Source organism: Gymnoscopelus braueri (genome assembly GCF_963280865.1).
Source record: "Gymnoscopelus braueri genome assembly, chromosome: 16".
Classification (NCBI taxonomy): Eukaryota; Metazoa; Chordata; class Actinopteri; order Myctophiformes; family Myctophidae; genus Gymnoscopelus; species Gymnoscopelus braueri.
The window spans coordinates 47915736-47934833 of NC_137616.1; the positions used below are offsets into that span (position 1 = coordinate 47915736).

The following is a 19098-nucleotide window of genomic DNA, read 5'->3' on the forward strand; positions in this document are numbered from 1 at the left end:
TACTCCACTGCGCCCCCTACAGATCTGGTCAATATAAATTACCATTGAGCAGATCTATAGAGGGCGCAGTGGAGTAAATAAAATAATTGTACAAGGAAATAAAATACATTCTACAATGCTTGTCCTGTCAGTATATAATCAATGGCTTTCACAAAAATCCACTTTTGTCATGTTGTTATGACAGACTTACTGCCAGTAATAATCTCTGAATCTGCAGTATTGCATTTTTATAAAGTGTTGTTCTTGTTTTGCTGTGTTTTTCACCTACACAATGGTGGAGTAACCAAGTAACTGAACTTACTCAGTACTGTATTCAAGTACAATGTTGAGGTACCTTGAGTATTTACATGTTCAGTTCTCTATACAGTACATCTACTTCTCTAAATCTCAGAGGAGAATATTGTGCTTTTAATTCCACTGCAGTCATTTAAAAACTTTATTTACTACCTTCTTTGCATATTTAATTATTTATACGTATTATTACAATACTTCACTTTCACTTCGAGTTGTGAGCTTGTAGATCTGCAATTTTTGTTGTGAAATGGGACATTCTGCATAATGAGCACTGCAAGTATATTTTGCTGCCAGTATTTCTACATTGTGGTACTGCTACCTTTACTCTTAACTTTTTAGTTTCAAGGCCCACTATGACTCTTGAGAGTGTACAAAATGGAACCAAAGGACCCTTACAGGTCCATTTGGTTCCATTTGTACACTCTCAGAGTTACAGACATGTAAGGGTCCATTTGGTAACCCAGTGGTATACAATACTGTATTTGTTCATACATTTCTTTAATGAAGGCTGATTTATGTAGGTAGAAGAAGGGCAATTAGGCTGTAAACCTAATTGCCCTTCTGGGACATTAATAAAGACCTTGACCTTGACCTTGTATTTATTTTCAAATCTAGGAATGGTTAAAGGGAAGCGTTAAGGAATCAGACCGTTGAGATAATTATGTCCACAGGCAAAACACGTGGAGTGAACCTTTAAAGTTATTGCACTGACAGCATGTTCAGGTTTCAGTACTCAGGGTTTTTGCATGGGTTAAGTAGACTCCCTCCGTCTCTATTGTTTCCTGTCTATACTAATTATATAAGAAATAAAATACTGTCCTGACTTTGATACATCTCATTCAACCAATTCAATATGTTTGGGCCGTACGTTATATGAGTATTAAATTAAGTGTGTGTGTGTGTGTGTGTGTGTGTGTGTGTGTGTGTGTGTGTGTGTGTGTGTGTGTGTGTGTACTTTGCAACAGGTCTGTGGAGGTGTGTCAAAGCTCCGCCCCCTGCCAGACTCATCTGAGACGATAAAATTGACCTTCAGATCAAACACAACTTCCAGTGAGGGAATACTGACCCAGACCACTGGAACCTGCTGCTGACTCTGTCAGCTGAATGGACTTTAACAACAACCACGATTCACAGTGAAAGTAAACTTCAGGGAACATTCTAGAGGAGGAAGTGTTACTACGACTGACTGACTTCCTGTATTGAGCAGAGTGTGGCTTCACTCAGAGACTAAATGGCTTCCACGTCGTCTCTTCCAGAAGAGGATTTTTCCTGTCCTGTGTGTCGTGACATCTTTAAAGATCCTGTTATACTGTCATGTAGCCACAGCTTCTGTAAAGCCTGTCTGCAGAAATGGTGGAGACAGAAGACAATAAAGCAATGTCCAGTTTGTAAGGAAATACATTCAACAGATAATCTACCCCGTAACCTGGCTCTGAAGAACCTGTGTGAGGCCTTCATACAGGAGAGACAGAGAGCTTCAAAGTGTAAGAGAACTTCATCAGGGTCTGAGGATCTCTGCAGTCTGCATGCTGAGAAACTCAAACTGTTCTGTCTGGAATGTCAACAGCTAGTGTGTGTTGTGTGTCGAGATTCAAAAAAACACACCAACCACAGTTTCAGACCCATCGATGAAGCTGCTCTGGATCACAAGGAGGAAGTCCAGAAATTACTGAAGCCTTTACAGGAGAAACTGGAGGTCTTTAATCAAGTTAAAAAGAAAAGTGACCGAACAGCAAAACACATTAAGGTCCAGGCCCAGCACACAGAGAGGCAGATTAAGAAACAGTTTAAAAAGCTTCATCGGTTTCTACAAGAGGAAGAGGAGGCCAGCATCACTGCACTGAGGGAGGAAGAGCAGGAGAAGAGTCAGATGATAAAGATGGAGGGTCTGAACAGAGACATATTAACACTTTCAAACAACATCGGAGCCATAGAGGAGGAGCTGAGAGCTGAACACATCTCATTCCTGCAGAACTACAAGACCACAATGGAAAGAGTCCAGTTCACACTGCAGGACCCACAGCCGGTCTCTGGACCTCTGATGGACGTGGCCAAACACCTGAGCAACCTGACCTTCAGAGTCTGGAACAAGATGAAGGACATTGTCTCCTACACTCCTGTCATTCTGGACCCCAACACTGCCCATCCAGCATACACCCTGTCTGATGATCTGACCAGTGTGAGAAATGGAGAGGAACAGCAGCTTCCTGACAACCCAGAGAGGTTTGACGATGGCCCTGTCCTGGGTTCTGAGGGCTTTAACTCAGGGACTCACAGCTGGGATGTTGAGGTTGGAGATAATGCAGACTGGGCACTGGGTGTGTTAGCAGATCCTTACCAGAGGAAGGGAGAAGAACGGGGTCAACACTGGTCAATATGGTTAGATGAAGGTGAATACACAGCATGCTCCCCATCAGGGTCAGACACTGATCTCTCATTGAAGCAGAATCCTCAGAGGATCAGAGTCCAGCTGGACTGGAATGAAGGAAAGCTGTCATTCTCTGATCCTGATACTAACACACACATACACACCTTCACACACACTTTCACTGACACACTCTTTCCATACATTAGCACTATTGTTGATACTGTCCCTCTGAAGATGTTACCTGGGAAGATCAGTGTAACTGTGGAACAATGCAGTTAGACATGTTTATGATGATGATGATGATGATGATCCTTTAGAGTCTTTAAGGGGGAATATTACTCAGTTATATAGAATCTATATGCTTGTGTTATGGTCAATGACAGTCACAAGTGTTTCCTAAAGCAGTGGTTCTCAAACCTATTCATGTCAAGGACCCCTGCGGACCCCTATCTTAAAAAATATGTTGTGCCATGGACCCGGTTCCATAGAAGAGAAGATTTATGCCATTTTGTGGCAGGAATTTGTTTAAAAAAAAAAGCAAAATGATTTGTATTTTTCATAATCATTACTTTCTCATCCACTTGTTGTTGTATTTTACATAATAATAATTAGTTCCTCATCCACATGTTTTTGTATTTTATATCATAATCATTAGTTCCTCATCCACTTGTTTTTTACATCACATTAAAACTGTGTTGATAAATAAGACTTGTATAAATGATCATCTGACTCCTGAAGCGCCCACCACCACTTACAGTATAAACTGTGAGGAGCCTATATTGTGAGCGTGAACTGGAGGATGGGGGGCCCGTCCTGAATAGCCTGCATCAGGGCCCGCTGTTACTACGTTACACCACTGATCCTGACTGTTCCTGTGTGAACCTGTGTCTAATGATCAGGTTGTGATTCTCTGCCTGATCCCTGATTACATTAGTCTTCACTGTTTGATCTCCTGCTTCTGATCCTTGACTGTAATCTGGATTAAACCTTGATGTGAACTTTGAATTCCTGCCTGATGGTTTCTGTGTTATACTGTCTGAGTCACTGAACGTTACATAAAGAGTTAATATTTGTAACTAATATGTTGACTATCCAATTTATAGATGTTTTATTGTAAAATATATGAGTCAAACTAATTCACTTGATGTTATCCCTCCTCTATAATGACTGATGTCAGTAATATCACATTAATTGTATGAAACTACTCTTTTTCATTCAGTGATTTTGCAGGTTATTTAACTTGATAAATAGCATGCATTTTGGTACTTCTATATCAATTCATAATTCCAGTATATTCTCTATTCAGTTATGACTTATTCTTATTTAGTTACTTGCAGATATAAATTATTATATTCTAAAACATGCATTAACCACTTTAGCCCTATTTTATACCTATAGGCTATTTGAAAATAGCCGATCTACAAAGTCACAAATCGTCACATCGCGGCGCGTTGTGAGCTTGTAGATCTGATATTTTCAAACATGTTAGTGCTTTTACTTTTGGTACTTTAAGTAAGTTTTGATACCAATACTTTTGTACTTATGTACATTTTGAATTCCGGACTTTTACCTGTAACAGAGTATTTCTACATTGCAGTATTGATACTTTTACTCAAGTAAAACATGTGAAAACATGCTCACCACCCAAAAAATATATCCGGGTTCAGGGTTGACTGCAGGTGTGCAAGAGACTGGTAGAGGCTAGTCTAATTACGCAACGCAAATGACGCAAAATGACGATGATGGAAATTATTCTATCAGGCATAGTAGCTACCGACGATGGTCCTACGACACAATTCCACAAAACCTTTGCTGCTGCACTTTTCACTCTTGGCACTCTATGAACATGACTTTTTTTTAATAAAAATATATGTTCTGTTGCCAGGTGTAACAGCTAATGGATCCTAAATAAACTCAAACTCAGGATCCAGACAGCATGATGCTGCAGTGAGGATGGTCATGTGCTCACTCTGTGAAACATCAAGTAACATAGCTGCAGTTGCATGTTAAAGCCACACGGTGGCAACCAAACACCACTCTAATCTATTACAGTAACAGTTAGAAGACCTGCTGAATGTTGTAGTAACGTTACAGTTGACATGTTTGTCAACATGACAGCTCATTTAATTTAAGTTTATTTGATTTGATTTGATTTGATTTGATTTGATTTAGGTCATATTCATCATCTGTGGAGACTACTGTTGAGTGTCACTGTGTTTTACTTGTTGTTTGTTTCATTGAGAGAGAGAGACATACAGAGAAATAATGTAATTATGTAATGTCAATCAATAGCGTCTGTCTCGGTCTCGCGCATATATCACGGGAGCCTTGCACGTTTTCATGAGACGTTGGTTAAAATGAATTGTAATAAAACAAATCAGGCCCGGATTGGACGGTCTGGCACTTCTGGCAGATGCCAGAAGGGCCGGGCAGTCTGGGGCCATTCAGTGATTTATAAACCAAACAGTGGTAGCATGGTGACTATAGATAAATTAACTCTAGGTCTTTCCATGGTACTTTCAGGTTTGTATTGAACAGTGTGGCTTCCAATCTGCCAACTGTCCTTAAATGACCTAGTACTACTACATTAGCACCCCCTGCTGGATACACAGAGTCAGCCCTGCTTCTGCACCCACCTACTGATATTCAGGCCTGGATTAACACATGAGTTAATGTTTGATTACATTAGATTAGATTAGATTTCATTGCTTTATTTTCATTGTGTGTGTGTGTGTGTGTGTGTGGGTGTGGGTGTGGGTGTGGGTGTGGGTGTGGGTGTGGGTGTGGGCGGGTGGGTGGGTGTGTGCGTGCGTGCGTGCGTGCTTTAGATTATTTGACCTGTTTCTATGTGCTTTTCTCCTCCTCTTCCTCGATCTATCCTTCCTCTCTCTCCTCCTCTTCCTCTATGGATGCATCCACAAATGTACGTCAAGTTGTCGCACGGAAGTTGGAAGTCCCATCCACTCCCATGTTAAGTTAAAAAACGTAAGTTCCGGTCCGATGCGCGTCTGAAGTGCATATCCGGGTTCCAGTTTTCTATGGGTGCATCCACACATGTACGTCAAGTTGTCGTACGGAAGTCGGAAGTCCCATCCACTCCCATGTTAAGTTCAAAACTGAAAGTTCCGGTCCGGTTTTTCCTATAACATGGGAGTGGACGGGACTTCCGACTACCGTACGACAACTTGACGTACATGTGTGGATGCACCCATTGAGTAACGGCCAAAAATGTCCGGAACCGGAACAAGGGCTTGCAACCCTAGCGTCAACTTGACGTACATGTGTGGATGCACCCTATCTCTATCCTCTTCCTCTCTCTCCTCCTCCTCTCCCTCTATCTCTATTCTTCCTCTCTCTCCTCCTCTTCCTCTATCTCTATCCTTCCTCTCTTTCCTGATCAAAACATAACAATAATTGAATCCACTTCTTTACACTATAAACCTGTGATGTGACAATAAAGCTGTGAGATCTGGAATAAAGAAAGGAGATTTGACTGAACATTGCAGTCCTGCATCTTCCTGTCTCTGAAACCTTCTTAGTAACTGTCACAGCTGGCTCTAGGCCATGACAAACAAAACTCAAAACCTACCATTACAACCCCACTTTGACCCTCTAAAGAAGTAAACTAAAATATGATGATATGATTTTGGGGGGTCCAGATGACAGTGAAGTGACAATTTAAGGACTTTTAAGACCTTTTCAATACCTACAAAAAGAAATAAAGGAAAGAAAAAGACCATTACTGCATCAAAAGTAATCAACAAACTACACTATAAAAACTGGTCAAACATTGGCCAAATTGTCAAATAATATAAGAAAGAGTCAAAACATTTGAAAATAGCTACAAGCTCCTCGCAAGAGTCACAACACGAGGCCTTGTGAGCTTGTACATCTGGTATTTTCACAATATTTATCAGTGGACCCGAGTCAAACTAAATGTAATGTCTCAACTCCTACAATTCCAAGTGTGTGTCTGGGTGGGACGTCCCCAGTTCAAATATGATTATGTTGGGGGTCCCCAGTTCAAATATGATTATTTTAGGAGTTCAAATATGATTATTTTGGGGGGGTCCACAGTTCAAATATGATTATTTTAGGAGTTCAAATATGATTATTTTGGGGGGGGTCCACAGTTCAAATATGATTATTTTAGGAGTTCAAATATGATTATTTTGGGGGGGTCCACAGTTCAAATATGATTACGTTGGGGGGTCACGGCCTGAAAAGGTTGAGAACGACTGATCTAACCGACAGAACACAAACACAGCTATTAAAAAAATAAACAAACATAATGCAAGGTTATCAGCTGATAGAAGCAATAAAGTCATTTAGATCATGTCTCAACCAGCCTGAAGGAAGTCAAAGGTCGTTCGTGTTTCTTACTGTTCTGTTCACTGTCTTTGGAGCTGACGGACAGACAGACTCACAGACGGACACACGGACAGACGGACAGGAAACCCTTGTAGCATAATGTTCAGTGATTGAAATTAACTCACAAAGACGTTTAGTAAACTGTGTGTGTGTAACTCAACCTGTGTGAACTTTTTAAAATAAATTAAGTAAAAACGTTAGCCTGTGTCAGACGTCAGTAGCTTAGTGAGGATCCACCAGGACTGCCTTTCTCCTGTTGCTGCTATCTTCAAGGGCCTTCACCACTCAGCCTACTGCAGCTCCTCTAGTGGTCTGTGAGTATACTGTTACAATGGATAACACTATTACACACCTAACAAGAGAGGGCCTGGGATTTCAATTATTGGGAAACGATATTATATTATATATATTATGTGCACCAGTTGTGTAAAGTAACTAAGTACATTTGCTCAAGTACTGTACTTAGGTCAAATGTGTAGGTATTTTTACTTGCTTACTTTAATACTGGAGTACTTCCATTTTTCAGTATTTTTACTTCTACCCCACTACATCTCAGAGGCAAATATCATACTTTTACTCCACTACAATGATATGAACACTTTAATTACTAGTTACTTTGTACATTTCAGCCATTTGAAAATTGCTAATCAAGCTCACAATGTGTCACGGTGCGACGCATTGTGAGCTTGTAGATCTGCTATTTTCAAAATATTTTTTATACATTTGAACTTCTTTGAACATTCTGCACAATGAGTACTTTTACTTTTGGTACTCATTGAGTACCAGAATTATTTCTGGCTATGTGGTCCCAGTGCCAGAGATTTTTCAATTTATCTTAGATTTTCAAGTAGTCACAGAATATTTATCTCCAGTATAATGGATCCCCTGATGGGTGCTAATCACTGAGGGTTGCACTGTGTGGTTTCACAAATCAACGAGGTCATCGTGACCTTGTTGACATTAATTGTCTGATGTTGAAAATAGCATGTCTGGGCCAAAGATACATAGTAAAAAAAAAGTGTATAGGAGCCGAGATACAGCCTTTTTAAGTAATAAGTTAAACAAGAGTGAATGGAGCAGCAAATCTTCAGATAATGATATCTTGGGTTCTGAAAAAAAAAACGATTACATGTTATTTGCACCAAACTGGGCCCCAACCAATCAGAAAATGCAAGAACTTGGTCTCTATAGGTTGAAGTTATAGTTGTCAGGTTGACTGAATTAACCAAGTGGGACTTGTGGCGCCATCTTTAGGGTTGTTGTCAGTATTGTATTATCTGGGGTTTGTCTGTCCAGGGGTCTATTCCACGAAAGCGGAATTAAATTATCCTGGTTTGAAAGGCAAATCCAGGTTTGACAAGCCTGCGCTGTTCAGCCTGGGGCCTGTTCCTCAAAAGGTGAATTAGAGCTAAAGCCTGGCTTTTCCACCTATCCTGGCTTAATTTAGCCAGGATTAGAGCTGAGTCGGTTCCTCAAAAGGTGAATTATCTTGAAGATTAGTTTAGCCAGTTCACCCTGGCTAAGTTTAGCCTTATCCGATTCCTCAAAAGAGAATTGAAGCAAGCCTAGCTTAGTTACCATGGCAATTTAGCTGTGAAGTTAGCCTGGTCAGGAGCAGGCTAACAGCCAAGCTTACTTAATCTAATGCCTTGTTCTTCAAGTTTTTCCACAGTTAATTCAAAACATGTGTTTGTATATGGACTCATTTTAATGACCCTGCATTCAAATAAAATGAAATAAATACAATAAGATATAATCAAATTAATTACTGAAATAGTGTGTGACCATGAATCATAATCATAATTGTTTCACAATGACTCATGTGATATGTAATTGTCACTCTGTTATACTTAACACTATAGTTCATCTTGTTGTTAGATGTTTGATAATATATTACTTTTTTTTAAAAATGTTATAAAAAACATATACCCGTAACTAATCATTTATATAATATATATATATATATATATATATATATAAATTATTAGTTATGGGTTTAAAGGAGCCTCTTTGTAAGTCAATGAGGAGCATATTTTAAATTATCAATTTCTAGTCAATGGAGAATTTTTTTTTTATTTCTTGTCCACCTTTGGAGTTACATCATGATGGCAAGGTAACTACACAACCCAAACCTCTACCAAAGTGGTCTTGCAAATGTGGGGTTATTTATTGCGTGTCTCGTCCCGTCCCGTCCCCCCCGCCCCACTCATCCCCCCTGTCGCGTCCCGTCCCCGTCCCCCGTCCCCCGTCCCCCGTCCCCCGTCCCGTCCCGTCCCGTCCCGTCCCGTCCCGTCCCGTCCCGTCCCGTTGCCCGTCCGTCACACACACACACACACACACACACACACACACACACACACACACACACACACACACACACACACACACACACACACACACACACACACACACACACACACACACACACACACACACACACACTGTGTGTGCTTGCAATACTTTGCCATGGTTTCTCCCTGGATCTATTTATTGCGGTCGCGTTTCCTTTCTTGCTTAAATACATTTTACTTCCTTGTATGATTTCATGAGCTGCTGCAGTGCTGCTATTCAGCCACAGAGAAGAACGCTGCTCTGGTTTTGGACTCCGTGATTGGTCAAGTTCAAGGAATCTGCGCTCGAGTTCATGGTCTTTTATAGAAATACGTCGCCGGCGAATCGCCGCCCATTCAGCCTGGCTTCATTATCCTGGCTGGACACAGCCTGGCTTGACATAGGCTAGCTCGACAAAGTTGCTCCTTTTCAGCCTGGCTTGGCGTCTGAGGAACGGAATAAACGAGGCTTTTCGGACCCGACTTTGTCAAGCCTGGATTTGGCTTAAGGCCAGGCTTTTTTAATTCACCTTTTGAGGAACAGGCCTCTGGTTTATTCAGTTCCACGAACGCCAAGCCGGGCTGAGAAGGAGAGGTTTGTCGAGCCAGGATCGTTAAACCAGGCTGAATGTGAGTTGACATATTCCTATAAAAGACCATGGAAGTCGATAGCAGAATCCTTGAACTTGACCAATCATGGAGTTCTTCTCTGTGGCTGAACAGCAGCACTGCAGCATCTCATGAAATCATACAAGGAAGTAAAATGTATAATAAGCAAGAGAGGAAACACAGCCGCAATAACTATAGATCCAGGGAGAAAGCGTGGCAAAGTTGTCCAAAAATATGCAATTCATTTATATACAAATCCATAAATATATAATTCAGTTAGGCTTAAACATAAGGAGTTTAAGTGAATGTTGGAATTATAATTACACACTTTATACAATAATTTTCTAATTTCTAATTTCTAAAATCGAAGATCTACAAGTGAAAAGCTTGCCTTTTGGCGGCCGGGGGTCCCCGGTCCACGGGGGTCAACGGGGGGCCGGGAGTCAACGGGGGTCCGGGAGTACCCGGCCCCCCCGTGTACTCCCGGACCCCCGTTGACCCCCAACAGAGGTCCGGGGTATACGGGGGTCCGGGGGTCCACGGGGGCGGGGGTCCGGAGGTACACAGGGGGCCGGGGGTACACGGGGGTCCGGGGGTCCACGGGGGTCCGGGGGTCCACGGGAGCCGGAGGTACACAGGGGGCCGGGGGTACACGGGGGTCCGGGGGTCCACGGGGCGGGGGTCCATGGGGGGCCGGGGACCCCCGGCCGCCATAAGACAAAAACATTTCGGGCTTGTAGATCTTCGATTTTCGCATAAGAATTGAATAAGTGTGGAAAAACTCATTGGTTTATGATTGGAGTCATTGGACTAACAGCTATTTCACAAAACTTGAAGAACAAGGCACTGGATTAATAAAGCTTGGCTGTTAGCCTGGTCCGGACCAGGCTAACTTCACAGCTAAATTGCCATGGTAACTAAGGCAGGATTGCTTCAATTTTCTTTTGTGAAACAGGATCATGGATAAACATATCCAGGTTTACTGGCTAAGTTAATCTGCCGAGCTAACTCAGCTTTCGTGAAACCGATTCCTGGATAATTTAAGCCAGGATAGCCGATTAAACCCGGTTTATCCCTAATCCAGGTTTCGTGGAATAGACCCCAGTAGGCCTACATGTGTAACTGAGGTATTGTTATTTTGGACGTTATATTGTTTTTTGGTTAAACTGTAAATGGTAAATGGTGCATTCATTATAGCACATTTATCCAAGGCACTTTACAATCTACATTACATTCGCACATTCACACACAGAGACAGCAGAGGAAACCATGCAAGGCACCAACCTGCTCATCGGGAGCAATTAGGGGTTCAGTGTAGGGTTGCCAACAGTCCCGTATTAGCCGGGAATCGGGATGCCCCGTATTTTGACCAAAAGAGGCGCATCCCGTACGGGACTTCACTTAAAGGGAAGATGCATATCATTTTTCTGTGTGTCTGCCTGCGTATGTGTTTGTGTGCTGTATCCGAAGGGCGCTAGGACCCTGGGGGTGCCACTCAGTTGACCGGGCAGGCTCAGTGTGCGCGCTCACGTGTGTGTATGTGTGTGCATGTGTGAGATTTCCTCATTGTGTTTGTGGAAAACGTGCGCGCCGCTGGTATCCGTGAGTGGAGAGGAGATAGAGAGGAAAATACCCCGGCCCTCCTTAAAAGAAAATACATTGTTCTTAAAACAAACAGTGGGAAGAAAAACTGTGTTAAGCCTGTGAGTGGAGATGTGTCAGAGCCTTCTGCACCTTGTGTTGGACGGACACACAAGGTCTGACTCTGTAGGGTTAGAACTTCCTAACACTATAGACCAGAGCTACTGTATGTCAGAGGGAGTTTACATAACATGTTAGAACTCCCTCTAACACTATAGATCAGAGCTACTGTATGTCAGAGGGAGGTTAGAACTCCCTCTCACTATGGACCAGAGCTAGGCTACTGTATGTCAGAGGGAGTTTTCATAACATGCCGGCACATGCTCAAGCGGGCGAAACAAAATAAAGGTGCATCTAACATTGCTCTACCGAAAATAAGTTGCTGCATGTCTGTCTCCTCCTCTCCCTCCTCCTCCTTCCCACGTGGCTGACGCAGCAGGTGATCTGCACTGTGTGTGTGTGTGTGTGTGTGTGTGTGTGTGTGTGTGTGTGTGCGCGTGTGCGTGTGTGCGTGCTTGCGTGCGTGCGTGCGTGCGTGCGTGCGTGCGTGCGGGCGGGCGGGCAGGCATGTGAGTGAGAGTGAGAGTGTGAGTGTGAGAGTGTGTGTGTGTGTGAGACAGTGTTGCCAGTTGGAAAATGTTGAATTATCTTACCTGAGGCTTAAAGTTATCGTATTTGAAAGAAAACTGTCGTACACAGCTAAAAAAGAGAAATAATACGTGCATGTAAATATGTAATTTCACAACAACAACAAAAAAAAGCGAATTTAGTTAGAAACAACCTTGTTTGAGAGTCCTACGTGACAAAAACGCATCACAAATGCTGCGTGGAAGCAGGTAACTTCCTGGACCTGCACAAATAAAACTGGACTGGAAAGACGCGACCGGTGTTGTTAATGCCTCCAAGTACAGATCTAGGGTCAGATTTCCTGATATCCTGACTTATTTTGATCGGATCCCGAATCAGCAGCCAGGGAATTTAGTAAATTCACTCACTGTTTTGTGATATGGCGAAATGATCGAACATTTGGGCATACATCGTTCAGAGGGTAAAATTATAGTACGAATAGGATATTGTGGCGTGTGTGTGTGTGTGTGTGTGTGTGTGTGTGTGTGTGTGTGTGTGTGTGTGTGTGTGTGTGTGTGGGTGTGCGGGTGTGGGTGTGTGGGTGTGCGTGTGCGCGTGTGTGTGTGTGTGAGTGAGTAATCTCTCAAGAACAGATCCATAGCTGCGCTTGGATCTGTCGGTGGCCGTGTTGACAACCCATGCACATTGGCGTGGCGTGGGCGTGCCTTCAGATCAGGAAGCAGGCCGCGCTTTACCCCATCAAATGTAGTGGGCGGGATTTACATGTGTGTGGCTCGCTTCCCACTGGAAACAAACCGAAACTCATTTAGCAATAGCGTCCTCGGAGCCGACAAAACCACGGAAAGTTAGTAACATTTTAACTTTCTCTTTCATCATAGAAACAAGTGGGCTTATAACCAAAACGATCCATGTTCTTTGGGAGTGATGGTGTTAGTGTTCCGTGGAGAAATATTGTTAGTGGGAATGAAAACATAAGCACACCACCGGAAGTGGAGGGCTGAGGGCAGACCAAAACCCCGGTTTTCTGTGAGCATGGGTCCTCCGTACAGCTCCGCCCAGAGTCAAATGGAAAAGTGAAAAACAGCAGACGGCGCTGTTTTTCCTTTTTATTTGACGATGGGTTCCCAGATTGGTGTGTGAGTGAGAGTCGAGAAACAGCTGATTGATATACACTGTCATTGTGTGGGAAAATACGCTATAGCTTTTGACTATTAACTGTCAGTTTGTCACACTAATAACTGCGATTAACAATGTAATTGTGTTTTTGGCATTGAACATTGGAACATATATAAAAAAATGTGGTCCCGTATTGCTGGGAGGCAATGTTGGAAACCCTAGATCAGTGTCTTGCACATACTTCCCTCACGGCTGCGCTACCTCCTGAGCCACTGCCGGCTTTGTTTGTGCCATCGGTGTGGTTGAGGTTTTGTGGGTTTATACAGGTATTTTTATACTGTATGGATGGTTTTAGTATGTGCCACCAGTGTGGGTTTTACAGGTATTTTTATACTGTATGGATGGTTATACTAGGGGCCATCAGTGTGGGTTTTACAGGTATTGTGGGGTATTTTGTCACCTTCAGTGGGCGACCCGGCACACAACAGTATAAATCACCCTTAAGGAATTCTACAACACACAGATAGCTGACTCTGTACAGCCGACAGAAGATCATCTTATGGTCTGACAGACTGTTATAAATTACTTATTGTTTAAAGCCTGAGTTATATTCAATTACACACCTGTGTCACACACCAAAAATAGCCGATCTACAAGCTCACAAGGCACATTGTGTTGGTTCTCACAATTTTTTCATGTCAATTACCCCAAAATGTGTACTGTGTGTGTGTGTGTGTGTGTGTGTGTGTGTGTGTGTGTGTGTGTGTGTGCGTGTGCGTGTGCGTGTGTGTGTGTTTGTGTAAAGGTCTCTACCATGAGTGAGTCTGTGGAGAGAGAGGAGGGGGGTGTGGCCTATAAAACCGACTCATCTGGAGAACTTGAGAGGTAAGATAAACATCTATAGTGGACAGTAACTAAGTACATTTACTTGAGTACTGTACTTGTTTTCTGTACTTTATTTGTATTTTTGTCTTTCACTCCACCACATTTCAAACACAAGTACAGTATACAGTTACTATTACTTATTACACTGCATTTCCAGGAAGGGAAAAATACATTATGAATTAACCACTTAAGCCCTATTTGTCAAAAAGTGTATACATATATTGATAATGAAAAGAAAATGCACTTTATGATTTGTACTTTTGAATACTTTAATGTTTTATAAATGCATGTACTTTTGAATATGTAACTATTTTTTAGTACAGTATTCCTTTAACTCAGTACTTTACTGTAGTTGAGTAATATTTGACCAGGAGTAGACCTGTCTATACTTTGACTCAAGTACTGGATGTCTTTGTCCACCACTGAACATTATAATCATCATCATCATCATCATCATCATCATCATCATCATCATCATCATCATATGTCTCTGTTGTGTTGAAGGTCAGTCCATCAGCAGAGAGCATCCAGCAGTGACTCTCTGAGGAAAGGCAGGTCCTTGGATCAACTCTTTAAAACTTATAACCAGTTCCAGCAGGCTGACTTGACCCATCGCAGGTTGGTGCAGTTTTGGGATTCTGTTGCAAATGGTTAATAGTCAACCTGTTTTTTTTAGTCAGCCTATGGCCAGTCAACCCCCGTCCACATGCGCTGTACTGCTCCCGTAAGATTGCATTGGGAAAACATGGCCACAGACTGACTAAAAAAGCGATTTAAACGCTTGTTTCAACCTAAACGCTAACATTTTAAACATTTGAGAGCATTTGACCTTTACTTTTTGGATACGAATCGATGTGCGGAAAAAGGTAAGAATCATGCAGAGTGGCCAATTTTCACCGGTGTCGTCACCTGCCAGCACCCAATGCTGTGGGACCTCATCTCTGAGCTATACAGCGGAGGGAGAGGTTACAAATGGGGCTAATTTATACATAGCCTACATACACACACACATCAGTCAGATGGTCTCTCCACGTTCAACCTCACTCATCTCTCTTCATTCTCATTGGCTAACAAGCTAAAGCATACAATACGCCCTCAATATAATGGTTCAACTATGCGTTCTTTTTAATCAGAACACTGTTCACTCTTCATGTTCAGCATTGGTCTCAGCTCTGTTCCTGCAGCTGTCTGTTATCAAACTCCCTCCACTTCCCCTGCCTCCTCCATTGACATCTAAGTTAAATGTATGATTCTGTGGATTGTTTGATGTTATCTGTGTATCTTAACCTATGCCTTTGAAGCCTCAATATTTAGACGTAGGCTATGTTTCTGCAGGATTGTATGTTTATATCTGATCTTATGCCCTTGAAGGGTTCAATGTTCATGCAATAAATGATGCTCTGCTTAATGATCTCAGATTCTGTGTCATGCTTATATAGTCTGTATTTCAGGAGCAGTCAGTGTTGTGCTAGTTACTGAAAACCAGTAACTAGTTACCATTACTAGTTACTTAATTTAAAAGTAACTCGGTTACTTTACTAGTTACTTACACCAAAAGGTAATGCGTTACTGTGAAAAGTAACTTTTTAGTTACTTTAAAAAATGATAAAAATACCGATCATAATTATGTTTAAGCATTAATTACAAGCAGGTGCGTAAATACAGCCTAACACTTAGGCCTACAGCATTATATTTTGGATTGAGCTATTTGAACATGAACCATGATGAACGAGTAATATACACATTTTATATACAAATAAATTAATTACCTACATTACCATTTGCGCATGCTGCATGCGTAATGGTTTCTCAATGATCAATTGCGTTTGAACGCATTTTCTAATCAAAGGGCACTGCAAAAAAAATTGCCATTTCAGATTAATCCTTCATAATGTGGCTCAGCTGACCTGTTAGGGTAATAAATTATAGACTATAATTAGTGTCTATTAATTATAGACACTACTCACTGACAGGAGGTCATACTGTATAGTTAGGCAGTGGCAGAGCCTTATAGGCAGTTGATGCCTATTTCACCTGGATGCCACAGTTGCAGTATCCTATAGCTGTTAAGAGTATTTACGCATCTGTGTTGGATATTTCATCTTCAACTTGCATTGTTGTTAAACTGTAGGGCAACTTGCCAACTTTACTCACAAGTGCCCTTGTAGTAGCCTAGTGTCTGAGATATATTCCTCGAAATGATACAACTTGTGTTTGACTGTTAAATACACAACTTTATATAATATAACCGGGCCATGGTCTCTGTCTGACTGTCGTGCAGACAACAGATATAATATGTTGCAACAACGCAGCAGCAAAAACAACTCTCTTTTTCCGGTCATACCTTCACAATAAAGTGTCTCCCATTTACCTCCCAATGCAGCACATTTTACACTGGTTATTATTAACAGGAAATAGGTGTAACTTAACAGTGTGTGAGTGTGACACGCTCTTTCTTTCTCTCTCTCTCCCAGAAACACACACACGCTGTTAAGAGAGAGAGAAAGAAAGAGCGAGAGAGCGTGTGTGAGAGAGAGAGAGAGAGAGCTTGCAAAGCAGAGGATTTGAAATGTGCCTGATTTGCGGTGATAATGAATGAGCTGCCGTGTCATTGTCAACCGGTCAGGATGTCAACCGCCCACAACGCGTCTCCGCATGTGACACAGACTGGTGTAAAGTAAATAAGTACATTTACTCAAGTACTGTACTTAAGTACAATTCTCAGTCACTGTTCGCCTCGCTGTATATATAAATACTATATGAAAAACTAGAAAAAGTGCTCCTCGGAGCACAGGTCTCCGCCAGGTCAGGTAGGTTATTGTGGCCTCCTGGTGGCGCTATAATAGGCCAATGTTTAAAGGGTGCCATTTGTTCTTAGGCCTTGCACGGCAATCGGACACTGCATTCATGGTTTGAGACATTTTGTGCAAAAAAAAAAGTTTAGCTAAGTTAGACCTGCTGGTGGCGCTATAACAGGCCAATGTTAAAAGGGTGGCATTTTTTCCTCAACATAGTGTGAATGTGCGTGCAAAGTTTGACCGCAATCGGACACAGCGTTCATGATTTGTGGAATTTTGTTCAAAACAAGCCAGTACTGCAAACATTAGATGTCAATCTTAGCCAATGAGGATGGAATATGAAAAATCAAACACATCCGTCTTGATCACATGACTATGCAGATCATGTGTACCGATTTGCGTGAAATTTGGATAACATCGGAAGGAGTAATATAAAAAAAAAGTTTTACATAAGTCGGCCTCCTGGTGGCGCTATAAAAGGCAAATGTAAGAAATGCAGGCTAAAGGTTTTTCCTTGACCTCTAGGGAGTGCGCATACAAAGTTTTACACAGATCGGTGCTGTGATAGGTAAAAATATGAATCGGCCTGTTATAGCGCCACCATGAGGCTGATTTGAAACATTTCAAGTGTCATTTCTTCCTCGGTATAGTGGAAATATGCGTGCAAAATTTCACGGAAATTGCATGCTGTGTTCATGATTTGAGGCATTTTGTTGAAAACAAAGCACTCCTGCAAATTTTGGAAGACATTTTTAGCCAATCTGGATGGAATATGAAAAATCTGAAAGACCCGTTTTGTTTAATGACTATAGAGATACTGTGTACCGATTTGCGAGATTTTTGAACAAAATCTGTAGGAGTACTGTCAAAAAATATGTTTTGCACAAATCGGCCTCCTGGTGGCGCTATAAAAGGCCCATGTGAAAAATTTGGGGCAGAAGTTTGGAATTGGCATCCAGGGGGTGTGTGTGCACAGTTTCGCTGCGATCAAGCCAACGGTGCCAGAGATTAGCTGGTCACAGACGGACGGACGGACCGACGGACGGACAGACAAACGGACGGAGGGTAAAACATACTCTCTCGCCATGCCTTTCGGCCTGGCGGAGACAATAACGGAGTAACGCACCATGTAGTAACGGTAACTGAGTTACTGAAAAAAAATAACGCGTTAGAGTACTGGTTACTGCCTAGAATAACGGCGTTACAGTAACGCGTTACTTGTAACGCGTCACTGTAACGCGTTAGTCCCAACACTGGGAGCAGTCAAAAAAAGTAAAAAATGAAGTAGCTGAATGCACCTGAGAGCCGACACCGACAGACGGCTATTATGGTGCTAAAATATCCTATGGCTTGATGTCTTTGAACATGTACTGTACATGCTTAAATCATTTGAGAAGTTTCAAAGAAAACTACTGCACTGCAGGGTGCTTAGGGCACAGGCACAAGGTTATCTGTATTTAGACTATGGCTATTTTGATGACACCCCCCCACCCCCATAAATAACAAACGATCCCTAACCCTAATAAACATATTTTTCCAGAGTTCATGAGCAGACACCAGAGTCTCCTGTACCCAGCTGTAACTCCATGAAGAGTGACTGGTCCATATATCATCCTCAGAACTTCAAAGATGGACACCACTCTACTGACCAGAGGTCAGAATGAAAACAACACATTATTTAGTTGTTATCAAACTCTATTGAGCAGAGGTCATGAGGTACAATATATACATGGTAACCGTAATCCTAATAAACTAAATATCCTTCATCATCTCTTTCTAGCAGAGTTCATGAGCAGAGACCATCTCCTGCAACCAGCTACAACTCCATGAAGAGTGACTGGTCCATGGCTCATCCTCATAACTTCAAAGATGGACACCACTCTACTGACCACAGGTTAGAGTGTAAAACAGACAGAAAACAACACATTTAGACTAGGTCAGATTTCCAGAAATCTTAACCCCGAAGGCAATTGTGTTAATTCATGACATACATGTTTTCTAGGGGTATTAAGGGGTGCTGAATCCAAATCTGCTGTATTTCCAGCTCAGAAATGAGTGCTAATGCCTCAACATGGACATTTTAAAGATGGTGGCCACC

General features: G+C 42.0%; 1 protein-coding gene across 1 annotated transcript; it reads left to right on the forward strand.

Moving 5' to 3' along the window:
• Nucleotides 1-1525: 1525 nt before the first annotated feature.
• On the forward strand, nucleotides 1526-2941 carry LOC308103044 (E3 ubiquitin-protein ligase TRIM35-like; the record flags this gene model as incomplete). The annotated part of the gene is made up of 1 exon (XM_080452894.1): nucleotides 1526-2941. The coding sequence occupies one exon, from the start codon at nucleotides 1526-1528 to the stop codon at nucleotides 2939-2941; it is 1416 nt and encodes a 471-aa protein (XP_080309020.1).
• Between the last annotated feature and the right edge of the window lie 16157 nt (nucleotides 2942-19098).